The sequence below is a fragment of the Pristiophorus japonicus genome, unplaced genomic scaffold, assembly GCF_044704955.1.
Source record: "Pristiophorus japonicus isolate sPriJap1 unplaced genomic scaffold, sPriJap1.hap1 HAP1_SCAFFOLD_281, whole genome shotgun sequence".
Taxonomy (NCBI): domain Eukaryota; kingdom Metazoa; phylum Chordata; class Chondrichthyes; family Pristiophoridae; genus Pristiophorus; species Pristiophorus japonicus.
Window position 1 is genome coordinate 413,352 of NW_027252571.1, and position 16,105 is coordinate 429,456.

The 16,105-nt window shown below is 51.8% G+C and overlaps 1 protein-coding gene across 1 annotated transcript in view; it reads right to left on the reverse strand.

The window, feature by feature from the left end:
- Window positions 1–7,276: 7,276 nt before the first annotated feature.
- LOC139247679 (complement C1r-A subcomponent-like) overlaps window positions 7,277–16,105 on the reverse strand; it is a 27,008-nt gene continuing 18,179 nt past the window's right edge. The window contains exons 8-9 of the mRNA XM_070871762.1: window positions 14,843–14,939; window positions 7,277–8,121 (exon numbers count right to left, since the gene is read on the reverse strand). Of these exons, the coding sequence (XP_070727863.1) occupies window positions 7,277–8,121; window positions 14,843–14,939 (942 nt within the window). The remainder of the gene's footprint in view (window positions 8,122–14,842; window positions 14,940–16,105) is intronic.

The following is a 16,105-nucleotide window of genomic DNA, read 5'->3' on the forward strand; positions in this document are numbered from 1 at the left end:
GAAACATAGAAAATAGGTGCAGGAGTAGGCCATTCGGCCCTTCGAGCCTGCACCGCCATTCAATGAGTTCATGGCTGAAGACTACTACCTTTCAGGTCCTACTGTTTAATTTAACTCCTAGCTCCCTAAATTCAGCTTGTAGGGCCTCTTCCCATTTTCTACCTGTATCGTTGGTACCAATGTGCACCACGACAACTGGCTGTTCTCCCTCCCTTTTCAGAATGTCCTGCACCCGCTCCGAGACATCCTTGACCCTTGCACCAGGGAGGCAACATACCATCCTGGAGTCTCGGTCGCGGCCGCAGAAACGCCTATCTATTCCCCTCGCCATTGAATCCCCTATCACTATCGCGCTCCCCCACTCTTTTTCCCGCCCTCCTGTGCAGCAGAGCCAGCCACGGTGCCATGAACTTGGCCACTGCTGCCCTCCCCCTGATAAGTCATCCCCCCCCCCCCCCCCCCCCAACAGTTTTAACACGCACCATCGCTCCGGGGGTCAGGACGTGGCGGATTACGTCGCCGACCTGAGACGCCTCGCGGGACCTTGCGACTTCGGAGCTGCGTTGGGCCAAATGCTGGGGGACTTTTTCGTGCTGGGCACCAGCCACGAGGTCAACCTTTGAAAGCTGCTGTACGCCGAAACCCAAGACCTGAGCAGGGCCGTCGCGATCGCCCAGGCGGGCGTGGCCACGGGCGACAACACCAAACACAGATGGCTTCTCAACATCGAAGCTCACCGGCAAGTGCATAAAGTAACGTGGCTCGCAAGCCGAACTGCGCACGGCAGGACCGACACGTCTGCGGCTGCAAGATCTGTGGCGACCCAGAGTCCGCCTTCGGGGGTGAACGTGAATCCACTCGCACCGTGTTGGCGCTGCGGGGGTAATCATCCGAGCCCATCAATGGCGATTCGAGCACCACGTGTGCAAAGGCTGCACAACGGTGGGGCACCCCCCCCCCAGCAAATGAGCAAGCGTGCTGAGACACGTCACGCGGCAGAGGATGATCGATCCGGCGCGGATCACGCAGCACAGGCAACTCAGCCCGAAGAAGAAGTGTACGGGGTACAAACCTTCACCACCAAGAGCCCTCCGATAATGCTGAAAGTCAAATTAAATGGAGTTCCAGTATCCCATGGAGTTGGACACCGGTTGCGAGTCAGTCAATAATGAGCCAGAAGGCGTTCGAGAAACTGCGGGGCAATCCCGGGGAAATGCAGGATGAAGTCAAGCCGTTCCACCGACGCAAAGATGAAATGTCCGTCCAGTCGGATTGTCTCCCGTGGGGTAATCGCGTGGTTTCGCCAAAAAAAGACGGAAGCGTTTATACAAGCGACCGACACAATACCCACCCAGGCATAGTCACGCTGAAGGCTATCGCCAGGTCGCACATTTGGTGGCCCGGCATTGACTCGGACTTAAGAGTCTTGCGTACACCCAGTGCAACACGTGCTCACAACTGAGCAATGCACCGAGGGAGGCCCCATTACTCTGTGGACACGGCCCTCCAAACCCTGGTCCAGGGTCCACGTAGATTTTGCCGGCCCCTTTCTCGGAAAGATGTCTTTCGCTGTAGTGGACACTTGCTCTAAATGGATTGAATGTATAATTATGTCATCCAGTGCATCCACTGCCACCATTGAAAGCCTCCGGACCATGTTCGCCACCCATGGCTTGCCTGACGTCCTTGTCAGTGACAATGGACCGTGTTTCACCAGCTCGCGATTCAACGGGTTTATGACCCCCAGTGGCATCAAGCACGTCAGGTCTGCCCCGTTTAAGCCCGCGTCTAACGGTCAAGCGGAACGGGCAGTCCCAACTATCGAGCAGAGCTTGAAACGCGTGCTGGGGGGCTCCTTGCAGACCCGGTTATCTCGAATTCTGCTCAGTTACCGCACGCGACCCCACTCGCTCGCCGGGGGCTCCCCGTCGGCAGAATTGTTAATGAAGAGAGCCCTCGAAACCAGGCTCTCCCGAGTCCACCGACGCGTCACCCGCAAAACACGCCTACCACGATCGCGCGGCTGTATCGCGTGACATTGATGTTAACGGCCCCGTGTTTGTCCCCCATTACGGCCATGGTCCTCAATGGGTCGCTGGCACTGCCTTGGCCAAGGAAGGGGAACAGAGTGTTTCGAGTCAAACCACTGAAAGGACAAACGTGCAGAAAGCGTTTGCATCAGACCCAAACAGCGGTCCACCGCCAACCGGGAACAACCTGAAGAGGACGTCGCCATCATCGATCCACCCACACACACACCCAACCAGCAATCGTACCTCGCTGTCGATCAGGGGGATGAAGCCACCATTCCCAACAGCCCTGTCAGACCAGCCGAGCCACAGTGTAGCAATGGCCAAACTAACTCACACACACCAGGGTTTGAACTCAGACAATCAACCAGGGAGCGTAGGGCCCCAGATCGTCTCAACTTGTAAATAACTTGTATCAAAGACGTTGGGAGGGGGGGAGTGATGTTATGTATGTAACTATGTAATACTTGCCACCAGAGGGCGCGACTGTTGGAGTCCTACTGGTCACCTGCACACACTAAGGTCACACTAAGTTTAGCTCACAGTACTCAGCCTCGTGGAATTCTTCGCTACGTAACAGTTCCCCGCAATCCTTTCCATTTCTTTCAATCACCGACCCTCGTCTCGATGTTCAAACTCCCGCGCCCCCCCTCCCCCAACACAAAATAAATAATAACAGGAGAAACCACGGAAGTCACAGAGAGAGAGTGAGAGAGAGTGGGAGACAGAGTGGGAGAGTGGGAGACAGAGTGGGAGAGTGGGAGAGTGGGGGAGAGAGAGACAGAGTGTGAGAGTGAGAGACAGAGTGGGAGAGTGGGAGAGTGGGGGAGAGAGAGACAGAGTGTGAGAGTGGGAGACAGAGTGGGAGAGTGGAGGAGAGAGAGAGAGAGATTGGGAGAGAATGTGAGAGAGCGAGATTGGGAGAGAGTGGGTGTGAGTGGGAGAGAGTATGAGAGTGTGAGAGAGAGAGAGAATGGGAGAGTGTGAGATAGAGAGAGAGTGTGAGCGTGTGAGAGAGAGAGAGAGAGGGAGGGGTGAGAGAGAGAAAGAGAGGGAGTAAGAGAGAGAGAGAGGGAAGGAGTAAGAGAGAGAGAGAATGAGAGAGTGAGAGTGAGAGTGGGAGAGAGTGAGAGTGAGAGTGGGAGAGAGTGAGAGTGGGAGAGAGTGAGAGGGAGTGGGAGAGAGTGAGAGTGAGAGGGAGTGGGAGAGAGTGGGAGAAAGAGAATGTGATAGAGAGAGTGTGAGTGTGAGTGAGTGTGAGTGAGTGTGATGGAGTGCGAGTGAGTGAGTGAGTGTGAGAGAGAGTGGGAGAGTGAGTGAGTGTGGGAGAGTGAGAGAGAGGGAGTGGGAGTGAGAGAGAGAGAGAGTGAGAGAGAGAGTGAGAGAGTGCGAGTGAGTGAGTGTGAGAGAGAGTGGGAGAGTGAGTGTGATAGAGTGCGAGTGAGTGAGTGAGTGTGAGAGAGAGTCGGAGAGTGAGTGAGAGTGGGAGAATGAGAGAGGGGCAGTGGGAGTGAGAGAGAGTGAGAGAGAGTGAGTGTGAGAGAGTGAGAAAGTGTGTGAGAGAGAGAGTGGGAGAGTGTGAGAGAGTGTGAGAGAGAGGGAGTGAGAGAGAGGGAGTGGGAGTGAGAGAGAGAGAGTGAAAGAGTGAGATATTGATAGAGTGAATCAGTGAAAGAGTGAGAGAGTGAGAGAGAGAGTGTGAGAGAGTGAAAGAGTGAATGAGTGAGTGTGAAAGAGAGTGAGTGATTGACAGAGCAAATGAGTGAGAGAGTGAGAGAGTGAGAGAGAGAGGGAGAGATTGATAGAGTGAATGAGTGAGAGAGAGAGGGAGAGATTGATACAGTGAATGAGTGAATGACTGAGAGTGAGAGAGTGAGAGTGTGAGAGAGAGAGAGAATGAATGAGTGAGAGATTGATAGAATGAAAGAGTGAGAGAGAGTGAGAGTGTGAAAGAGGGAGAGAGTGCGGAGTGAGATTTTGAGTTAGAGTCAAAGACTGAGAGAGTGTGAGAAAGAAAGAGACAGAGAGAGGGAACGAGATAGAGAGACAGAGAGAAAGAGAGAAGGCGAGAAAGACTTGCATTCTATGATGCCTTTCATGATCTCAGGACGGTCCAATGCACGTGATAAACTTTGGCGTGCAGTCAGTGTTGTATGGTGGGAAACGCGGCAGCCAATTTGTGCACAGCAAGCTCCCACACACAGCAATGTAAATATGAGCAGATAATCTGTTTTAGGTGTTGATTGAGGGATAAATATTGGCTCAGGGCACCATGGAGATCACCCCTGTTCATCTTGTAATAGACAGGGCTCGGCTTAATGCCTCTTCGTAAGACGGCATCTCCGACAGTGCGGCACTCCCTCAGTACTGCCCCTCCGACAGTGCGGCACTCCCTCAGTACCGCCCCTCCGACAGTACGGCACTCCCTCAGTACTGCCCCTCCGACAGTGCGGCGCTCCCTCAGTACTGCCCCCTCCGACAGTACGGCGCTCCCTCAGTACTGCCTCTCCGACAGTGCGGCGCTCCCTCAGTACTGCCCCTCCGACACTGCGTTGCTCCCTCAGTGCTGCCCCTCCGACAGTGCGGCACTCCCTCAGTACTGCCCCTCCGACAGTGCAGCACTCCCTCAGTACTGCCCCTCCGACAGTGCGTTGCTCCCTCAGCACCATCCCTCCGACAGTGCAGCACTCCCTCAGTACCGCCCCTCCGACAGTGCGGCAGTCCCATCAAACACTCCCAGGGCAGGTACAGCACGGGGTTAGGTACAGAGTAAAGCTCCCTCTACGACTCAATGATTTCGAGCAGGGAATAGAAACATAGAAACATAGAAAATAGGAGCAGGAGTAGGCCATTCGGCCCTTCGAGCCTGCACCACCATTCAGTATGATCATGGCTGATCCTCTATCACAACACCATATTCCCGCTTTCTCCCCATACCTCTTGATGCCTTTTGTGTCTAGAAATCTGTCGATCGCCCTCTTAAATATATTCAGTGACTTGGCCTCCACAGCCTTCTGTGGTAGAGAATTCCACAGGTTCACCACCCTCTGAGTGAAGACATTTCTCCTCATCTCGGTCCTAAATTTCCTACCCCGTATCCTGAGACTGTGTGACCCCTTGTTCTAGACTTCCCAGCCCCGGGAAACACCCTCCCCACATCCAGTCTGTCCAACCCCGTCAGAATTTTATACCTTTCAATGAGGTCCCCTCTCATTCTTCTAAACTCCAGTGAGTACAGGCCCAGTCGACCCAATCTCTCCTCATACCACAGTCCTGCCATCCCAGGAATCAGTCTGGTGAACCTTCGCTGCACTCCCTCTGTGGCAAGTGTATCCTTCCTTAGATAAGGAGACCAGAACTGCTCACAATACTCCAGGTGTGGTCTCACCAAGGCCCTGTATAACTGCAGTAAGACATCCTGGCTCCTGTGCACAAACCCTCTTGCAATGAAGACCAACGTACCATTTGCCTCCCTAACTGCTTGCTACACCTGCATGTTGGCTTTCAATGACTGGTGTACAAGGACACCCAGGTCCCTCTGTACATCCACACTTCCCAAGCCGTCACCATTTAAATAATACTTTGTCCTTATGTTTTTCCGACCAAAGTGGATAACTTCACATGTATCCACTGCATCTGCCATGTGTTTGCCCACTCACTCGACCGATCTAAATCGCCTTGCATCCTCCTCACAACCCACAAACCCACCTAGTTTTGTGCCGTCAGCAAACTTGGAAATATTACATTTGGTTCCCTTAGCCAAATCATTTATATATATTGTGAATAGCTGCGGCCCCAGCACTGATCCCCGTGGTACCCCACTAGTCACTGCCCGACACCCCGAAAAAGACCCGTTTATTCCTACTCTCTGTTTCCTGTCAGTTAACCAATTTTCAATCCATGCCAATACATTACCCGCAATCCTATGTGCTTTAATTTTGCTCACTAACCTCTTATGTGGGACTTTATCAAAGGCCTTCTGAAAATCCAAATACACTACATCCACTGGTTCCCCCTTATCTACTCTATCAGTTACATCCTCAAAAAAACTCCAGTAGGTTTGTCAAACACGATTTTCCTTTCATAAATCCATGTTGGCTTTGTTTAATCCCGTTGATATTATCTAAGTGTGCCGTTATCACATCCTTTATAACAGACTCAAGCAATTTCCCTACTACTGATGTTAGGCTAACCGGTCTCTAGTTCCCTGTTTTCTCTCCCCCTCCTTTTTTAAATACATTTGCCACCCTCCAGTCTGCAGGAACTGTTCCATAATCTATAGAATTTTGGAAGATGACAACCAATAAGAACATAAGATATCGGAGCAGGAATCGGCCATTCGGCCCCTCGAGCCTGCTCTGCCATTTAATACAATCATGGCTGATCCGATCATGGACTCAGCTCCACTTCCCTGCCCGCTCCCCATAACCCCTCAGCATTTAAGAAACTGTCAATCTCTGTCTTAAATATATTCAATGTCCCGGCTCCCACAGCTCTCTGAGGCAGCGAATTCCACAGATTTACAACCCTCTGAGAGAAGAAATTCCTCCTCATCTCAGTTTTAAATGGGCGGCCCCTTATTCTAAGACCATGCCCCCTAGTTCTAGTCTCCCCCATCAGTGGGAACATCCTCTCTGCATCCACCTTGTCGAGCCCCCTCATAATCTGATACGTTTCCATAAGATCACCTCTCATTCTTCTGAATTCCAATGAGTAGAGGCCCAACCTCCTCAACCTTTCCTCATAAGTCAACCCCCTCATCCCCGGAACCAACCGAGTGAACCTTCTCTGAACTGCCTCCAAAGCAAGTATCTCCTTTCGTAAACACGGAGACCAAAACTGCACGTCGTACTCCAGGTGTGGCCTCACCAATACCCTGTATAACTGGAGCAAGACTTCCCTGCTTTTATACTCCATCCCCTTTGCAAAAAAAGGCCAAGATACCATTGGCCTTCCTGATCACTTGCTGTACCTGCAGACTAACCTTTTGTGTCTCATGCACTTTGCTTAAGAATTGACAAGCTACACGTTGCTTTTAAGAGCGAGTTGGTTTATTGGCGAAAGGTTTAACAATCACGTTACACATTACCAGTTCATGCACTGGGCCCACGGCTGCATACCGGGCGGTGGATGAGCTGGGCCCAGCGGAGCGGGGTTTTATTTAGCCCCGCGGACAAGCGCGGCGAGTGGCTGAGATGCTCGTCAGCGCTGCGTGCCCCGAAGGCCCGTGAGCCCGCGCGCGCGCGTTACGGCAGGGGGTGGGGAGGATCTCCGCTGGCCATGGTGCGATTGATCCACTGGAGGTACTGCGTCACCCTGGTGTAGACCCCGTACGTGGCGTTGCGCCCGCAGCCCAGCCCCCAGGAGACGATGCCCGTCACGTACCACGTGTCCTCGTCCCGCCGGTGGACGGCATAGGCCCCGCCGCTGTCGCCCTGGCAGGAGTCGGTCTCGCCCAGCCCCGTGCCGGCGCAGAACATGCCCGCTGTCAGCACCAGATCCTCGCCTCCCGCCCCAGCACCGCCTCCCTGCGCTCGCCGCAGGGAGGCGGCGCACCTGTCCTGGTCCGCCATGGGCAGGCCCACGTAGTGCAGCTGGTTCAGGAGCAGGCGGTCCTGGGTCACCCCCCAGCCCGCCACGTAGCCCAGCAAGCCCGGGCGGTACAGGGCCGGCAAGCCGGCCGGGGGCAGGCAGATTGGAGCCACGTCTGCCGTCAACCGAACCGGCCACCGCAGCTCAATCAGCGCCAGGTCATCGCGGTACTGGGCTGAGTCACCGCTGAAGCCCGGGTGAAGGTAGACTCGCTTCATCGACACCGGCGACATGTTTATCAGGTCCTCCAAGTCGTTGTCCCCCATGAAGACCTTGAAGCTCAGCATCTTCTCCTGCGTCGGACGCTGCTCCCCCTTGGGGTAGAACACATGGGCTGCCGTCATCACCCACCGGTGGTCGATCAGGATCGCGCCCGCCCGATATCCTTGGGGGGAGTGCAGGTAGACCTGCCAGGGGAAGCTGCCAGCAGGCGCCTTCAGACCACCGAAGATCCGCCCAGTCGCCCCGCTGGTCACCGAATTCTCAGGCTTCCCGCAAACTGAAAAACCGGGAGAGCATTTATCGGCGTGGAATACAAGAGCAGGGCAGATTTGTTGCGGGAAGATCGTGTCTGACTCACTTGAGTGAACTTTTGGAGGAGGTAACAAAGGAGGCTCGATGAGGGCAGTGCGCCCGATGTGGTATATCGAGATTTTAGCACGGCTTTTGATAAGCTCCCAGAGGGCAGACTGGTCATGTATTTATTTTATAATTACATTAAGAGCAAGAGGACAACCAGAGGAAGAGTGGGATCTATTCGAGACCATAAAGGAAATCTGTGTGGGGGGGGGGCAGAAGATGCGGGTATGATTCTTAATGAATACTTTGCATCTGTTTTCACAAAGGAGAAGGGGCGATGCAGACTTTGCAATGAGGGAGGAGGAGTGTGAAATATTAGACGAGATGAACATCGGAAGTATTAAGGGGCTTAACAGCTTTGACAGTGGATAAATCCCCAGGCCCGGATGAAATGTATCCCAGACAGTTAAGCGAAGCAAAAGAGGAAATAGCAGAGGCTCTGACCATCATTTTCCAATCCTCTCTGGCTACAGAGGACTGGAGGACTGTTAATATTGTACCTTTGTTTAAAAAGGGAGAATAGGAAAGGTCGAGTAGTTACAGGCCAGTCGGCCTAACCTCCGTGGCGGGAAAATTATTGGGAAAAATCCTGAGGGACAGGATAAATCTTCATTTGGAAAGACATGGATTAATCAAGGACAGTCAGCATGGATTTGTTAAGGGAAGGTTGTGCCTGACTAACTTGATTCACTTTTTGGAGGAGGTAACAAAGAGGCTCGATGAGGGCAGTGCACCAGATGTAGTATATATAGATTTTAGCAAGGCTTTCGATAAGGTCCCACATAGTGGACTGGTCATGAAAGTAAAAGCCCATGGGATCCAGGGCAAAGTGGCAAGTTGGATCCAAAATTGGCTGAGGCAGAAAGCAAATGGTAATGGTTGAAGGCTGTTTTCTGTGGGGATCTGCAGGGCACAGTACTGGGTCCCTTGCATTTTGTGGTATATATCAATGATCCACTTTGGCAGAAATAATAGAAAAGCAAATTATTATTTAAATGGAGAAAAATTGCAAAGTGCTGCAGTACAGCGGGACCTGGGGGTCCTTGTGCATGAAACACAAAAAGTTAGTATGCAGGTACAGCAAGTGATCAAGAAGGCCAATGTAATGTTGGCCTTTATTGCAAAGGGGATGGAGTATAAAAGCAGAGAAGACCTGCTACAACTGTACAGGGTATTGGTGAGGCCACACCTGGAGTACTGCGTGCAGTTTTGGTCTCCGTATTTAAGGAAGGATATACTTGCATTGGAGGCAGTTCAGAGAAGGTTCACTCGGTTGATTCTAGAGATGAGAGGGTTGACTTATGAGGCAGACAAAAAGCAGGAAACTACAGACCAGTTAGTCCAACATCTGTGGTTGGGAAGATGTTGGAGTCCATTATTAAAGAAACAGCAGCAGGACATTTGGAAAAGCAAAATTCGGTCAGGCAGAGTCAGCATGGATTTATGAAGGGGAAGTCATGTTTGACAAATTTGCTGGAATTCTTTGAGGATGTAACGAACAGGGTGGATAAGGGGGAACCAGTAGATGTGGTGTATTTGGATTTCCAGAAGACATTTGACAAGTTGCCACATAAAAGGTTACTGCACAAGATAAAATTTCACGGGGTTGGGGGTAATATATTAGCATGGATAGAGGATTGGCTAACGAACAGAAAACAGAGAGTCGGGATAAATGGTTCATTCTCGGGTTGGCAATCAGTAACTAGTGGGGTGCCGCAGGGATCAGTGCTGGGACCCCAACTATTTACAATCTATATTAACGACTTGGAAGAAGGGACTGAGTGTCACGTAGCCAAGTTTGCTGACGATACAAAGATGGGAGGAAAAGCAATGTGTGAGGAGGACACAAAAAATCTGCAAAAGGACATAGACAGGCTCAGTGAGTGGGCAAAAATTTGGCAGATGGAATATAATGTTGGAAAGTGTGAGGTCATGCACTTTGGCAGAAAAAAATCAAAGAGCAAGTTGTTATTTAAATGGAGAAAGATTGCAAAGTGCTGCAGTACAGCGGGACCTGGGGGTACTTGTGCATGAAACACAAAAGGTTAGTATGCAGGTACAGCAAGTGATCAGGAAGGCCAATGGTATCTTGGCCTTTACTGCAAAGGGGATGGAGTATAAAAGCAGGGAAGTCTTGCTCCAGTTATACAGGGTATTGGTGAGGCCACACCTGGAGTACTGCGTGCAGTTTTGGTTTCCAGATTTACGAAAGGATACACTTGCTTTGGTGGCAGTTCAGAGAAGGTTCACTCGGTTGATTCCGGAGATGAGGGGGTTGACTTATGAGGAAAGGTTGAGTAGGTTGGGCCTCTACTCATTTGAAGTTCATAAGAATGAGAGGTGATCTTATCGAAACGTATCAGATTATGAGGGGGCTCGACAAGGTGGATGCAGAGAGGATGTTTCCACTGATGGGGGAGACTAGAACTAGGGGGCATGGTCTTAGAATAAGGGGCCGCCCATTTAAAACTGAGATGAGGAGGAATTTCTCCTCTCAGAGGATTGTAAATCTGTGGAATTCTCTGCCCCAGAGAGCTGTGGAGGCTGGGTCATTGAATATATTCAAGGCGGAGATAGACAGATTTTTGAGCGATAAGGGAGTGAAGGGTTATGGGGAGCAGGCGGGGAAGTGGAGCTGAGTCCATGATCGGATCAGCCATGATCTGATAAATGGCGGAGCAGGCTCGAGGGGCCGAATGGCCTGCCCCTGCCCCCTATTTCTTATGTTCTGATGAGGGAGTCAGGAGGTGAGACAGTTCACGTTCTCACCACTCTCTGGGTGAAGATGTTTCTCCTGAATTCCCCTATTGGATTTTTTTGGTGACTATCTTATATTGATGGCCTCTGGTTATGCTCTTCCCCACAAGTGGAAACATTCTCTCTGTAGCCACTCGATCAAAACCTTTCCTCATTTTAAAGACCTCTATTAGGTCACCCTTTCATAAGACCCAGCCTGTTCATCCTTTCCTGATATGTACACCCTCGCATTTCTGGTATCATCCTTGTAAATCTTCTCCACACCCTCTCCAGCGCCTCTATATCCTTCTTATAATACGGCGACCAGAACTGCACGCAGTGCTCCAAGTGTGGTCTACCCAAGGTTCGAGACAGGTTTAGCATAACTTCCCTACTTTTCAATTCTATACCTCGAGAAATAAACCCTAGTTCTTGGTTTGCTTTTTTGATGGCCTTGCTAACCTCTGTCGCAACCTTTAGCGATTTGTGTGTTTGTTCTCCGAGATCCCTTTGTTCCTCTACCCCACCTAAACTCGCACCCTCCCCCAGTAATAATTAGGGAGGTGATTCCAGAGCTTAGGCCAGGGGTACGTGAAGTCACGGACGTTGATGGTGGAACGATTAAAATCGGGGGTGTTCAAGGGGGCAGAATCAGAGGAGCACCGAGATCTCGGAGGCTCAGGTTGTCCTTCTTGGAGCTGAGAAGGTTACACGGAGATTGACCTGAATGGTTGACAAATCTTCTGGAATTTTTTGAGGATGTAACTAATAGAGTGGACAAGGGAGAACCAGTGGATGTGGTGTATTTGGACTTTCAAAAAGCTTTTGACAAGGTCCCACACAAGAGATTGATGTGCAAAATTAAAGCACATGGTATTGGGGGTAATGTGCTGACGTGGATAGAGAACTGGTTGGCAGACAGGAAGCAGAGAGTCGGGATAAACGGGTCCTTTTCAGAATGGCAGGCAGTGACTAGTGGGGTACCGCAGGGCTCAGTGCTGGGACCCCAGCTCTTTACAATGATTTAGACGAAGTAATTGAATGTAATATCTCCAAGTTTGCAGATGACACTAAGCTGGGTGGCGGTGTGAGCTGTGAGGAGGATGCTAAGAGGCTGCAGGGTGACTTGGACAGGTTAGGTGAGTGGGCAAATGCATGGCAGATGCAGTAAAATGTGGATAAATGTGAGGTTATCCACTTTCGTGGTAAAAACAGGAAGGCAGAATATTATCTGAATGGTGACAGATTAGGAAAAGGGGAGGTGCAACGAGACCTGGATGTCATGTTACATCAGTCATTGAAAGTTGACATGCAGGTACAGCAGGCGGTGAAGAAGGCAAATGGCATGTTGGCCTTCATAGCGAGAGGATTTGTGTATAGGAGCAGGGAGGCCTTACTACAGTTGTACAGGGCCTTGGTGAGGCCACACCTTGCGTATTGTGTTCAGTTTTGGTCTCCTAATCTGAGGAAGGACATTCTTGCTATTGAGGGAGTGCAGCGAAGGTTCACCAGACTGATTCCTGGGATGGCAGGACTGACATATGAAGAAAGACTGGATCGATTAAGCTTATATTCACTGGAATTTAGAAGAATGAGAGGGGATCTCACAGAAACATATAAAATTCTGACGGGGATTGGACAGGGTTAGATGCAGGAAGAATGTTCCCGATGTTGGGGAAGTCCAGAACCAGGGGTCACAGTCTAAGGATAAGGGGTAAGCCATTTAGGACCGAGATGAGGAGAAACTTCTTCACTCAGAGAGTGGTGAACCTGTGGAATTCTCTACCGCAGAGAGTTGTTGAGGCCAGTTCGTTGGATATATTCGTTGGAGTTAGATGTGGCCCTTACGGCTAAAGGGATCAAGGGGTATGGAGAGAAAGCAGGAAAGGGGTACTGAGGTGAATGATCAGCCATGATCTTATTGAATGGCGGTGCAGGCTCGAAGGGCCGAATGGCCTACTCCTGCACCTATTTTCTGTGTTTCTACGTAGAGCAGAGAAGGTTCAGGAGGAGGTTGACGTGAATGGTTACCAAGGGATGAGGAACTTCAATGATGTGGGGAGACCAGAGACGCTGGGGTTGTTGACCTTGGAGCAGAGACGGCTAAGGGGAGATTTAATTGAGATGTTGAAAATGATGAAGGGTTTTGCCGGAGTAGAGAGGGACAATCTGTTTCCAGCGGGAGGTGGGTCCGTAACCAAAAGGACACAGATTGAAGATAACCGCCAAAAAAACAGAGGCGACATTCGGGAACCTTTTTTTTTTGACCTTTTACTCCCTGGAATGTAGAAGGTATGAAGATAGTTAGGGGAACAGATAGGGTAGACAGAGACAGAGATAAACTATTTCTACTGGTTGGGGAGTCTAGTACTTGGGAGCATAGACTAACAATTAGAGCCAGACCTTTCAGGAGTGAAATTCGGGAATATTGTACATGCAAAGAGGTTTGTAACTGTGTCTTCTGCAAACCTTAGAGCAGAGAAGGACTGGGCTCAAATTCATCGGCGTGAAATGGGACACAAGGTCAGTGAAGGTGCTGTAAAGTTGAGGACGGAGATACTAGAGTGGACCAGTTAGGCAAATCATCATGTCCCTGTTCCGGTTAACAACTGAATTACAATAAAAGGGGGAGCGATAAAGGGGCCAAGGAGGGAGGGAGGGAGGGAGAGAGAGAATTAGGGAGAGAGGGAAGGAGTGAAGGAGGGAGAGAGGGAGAGAGGGCGGGAGGGAGGGAGAGAATTAGGGAGAGAGGGAAGGAGTGAAGGGAGTGAAGAAGGGAGAGAGGGAGGGAGGGATGGAGAGAATTAGGGAGAGAGGGAAGGAGTGAAGGAGGGAGAGAGGGAGAGAGGGCGGGAGGGAGGGAGAGAATTAGGGAGAGAGGGAAGGAGTGAAGGGAGTGAAGAAGGGAGAGAGGGAGGGAGGGATGGAGAGAATTAGGGAGAGAGGGAAGGAGTGAAGGAGGGAGGGAGGGAGCGGGAGGGTGGGAACGAGGAAGAGAGGGAGGGAAGGAGGGAGGGAGGATGGGATGGAGGAAAGGAAGGAGAGAGAGGTTGGGAGGGAGAGAGGGAGGGAGGGAAGAAGGAAGAGAGGGAGGGAGCGAGAGAGGGAGGGAGGGAGTGAGGGAGCGAGAGAGGGAGGGAGGGAGGGAATAATGGAGGGAGGAAGAGAGGGAAGGAGGGATGCAAGGAGGGAGGGTGATAGGGAGGAGGGAAGGAGGGAAGAAGGAAGAGAGGGAGGGAGCGAGAGAGGAAGGGAGGGAGTGAGGGAGCGAGAGAGGGAGGGAGGGAGGGAGGGAATAATGGAGGGAGGAAGAGAGGGAAGGAGGGATGCAAGGAGGGAGGGAGATAGGGAGGAGGGAAGGAGGGAGAGAGGGAGGGAGGGAAGGAGGGGGCGAAAGAGGGAGAGAGGGAGGGAGTGAGGAGTGAGAGAGGGAAGGAGGGAGGGAGATAGGGAGGAGGGAAGGAGGGAGAGAGGGAGGGAGGGAAGGGGTGAAAGAGGGAGAGAGGGAGGGAGTGAGGAGTGAGAGAGGGAAGGAGGGAGGGAGCGAGAGAATAATGGAGGGAGGAAGAGAGGGAAGGGGTCATGGAAGGAGGGAGGGAGATAGGGAGGAGGGAAGGAGGGAGGGATGGATGGGTGGATGGAGGGAGGAATGGAGGGAGAGAGGGACGGAGGGAGGAGTGGAGAGAGGGACAGAGGGAGGGAGGGAGGGATGGAGGGATGGGTGGATGGAGGGAGGAATGGAGGGAGAGAGGGACGGAGGGAGGGAGGGAGGGAGGGATGGATTGAGGGACCAGACTATATTGACCCAGAAACTGCAAGTATGGCAGGTTGGGAGCAAGGGTCCATGTATCAGGGACCATGTACCCTGGGGCACCTCGAGAGTCCAACAGCCAGCGGGGCCTTACCTGGGGCACAGTACGGGATGGTCTCTCCCACATCGTTGTTCACCCAGTGTCGAGACACTGTGCACTTATACCTTCCTGAAACATCCAATGGGCAGAGCTGTGAGAATACTGCGAGAATTCATCATCAATACACTCAGGGGGAGAGGGAGAGAGGGAAAGGGAGAGAGAGAGGGAGAGAGAGGGAGAGGGAGAGAGAGCAACAGAGAGGGAGGGAGAGGGAGACAGAGAAAGAAAGAGGGAGAGAGAGAGAGAACAACAGAGAGAGAGGGAGAGGGAGACAGAGAGAGAAAGAGAGAAGGAGAGGGAGAGAGAGGGAGAGGGAGAGGGAGAGAGAGCAACAGAGAGGGAGGGAGAGGGAGACAGAGAGAGAAAGAGGGAGAGAGAGAGAGAACAACAGAGAGAGAGGGAGAGGGAGACAGAGAGAGAAAGAGAGAAGGAGAGGGAGAGAGAGGGAGAGGGAGAGGGAGAGAGAGGGAGAGGGAGAGAGCGGGAGAGGGAGAGGGAGAAAGGGAGAGGGAAAGGGAGAAAGGGAGAGAGAGGGAGAGGGAGACAGAGAGAGAAAGAGAGAAGGAGAGGGAGAGAGAGAGAGAGAGCAACAGAGAGAGAGGAGAGAGGGAGACAGCGAGAGGGGGAGGCAGAGAGAGAGAGGGAGAGGGAGACAGAGAGAGAAAGAGAGAGGGAGACAGTGACAGAGAGAGAGAGAGGGAGAGGGAGAGGGAGAGAGAGAGAGAGCAACAGAGAGAGAGAGGGGAGAGGGAGACAGAGAGAGAAAGAGGGAGACAGTGACAGAGAGAGAGAGAGGAGAGGGAGAGAGAGAGAGCAACAGAGAGACAGATTTTCAGACAGAGAGAGAGAGAGAGAGACAGAGAGACAGAGAGAGAGAGACAGGGACAGAGAGAGAGAGAGACAGAGAAAGAGTCAGAGGGAGAGAGAGGGAAACAGAGAGAGAGACACACACGGAGAGAGAGAGGGGGGGGAGAGCGAGACAGGGAGAGAGGGAGTGAGAGAGAGGGAGAGAAAGAGACACAGAGACAGAGAGAGAGAGACAGACAGAAAGAGAGAGAGAGAGGGGGAGAGAGACAGAGAGAGAGAGAGACAGAGAGAGGGAAACAGAGAGAGAGAGAGACAGAGAGAGAGAGAGGGGGAGAGAGAGACAGAGAAACAGAGAGAGAGAGGGGGAGAAAGAGACAGACAGAGAGAGAGAGAGAGAGACAGAGAGAGAGTGAGAGAGACAGAGAAAGAGAGAGAGAGAGAGAGAGTGAG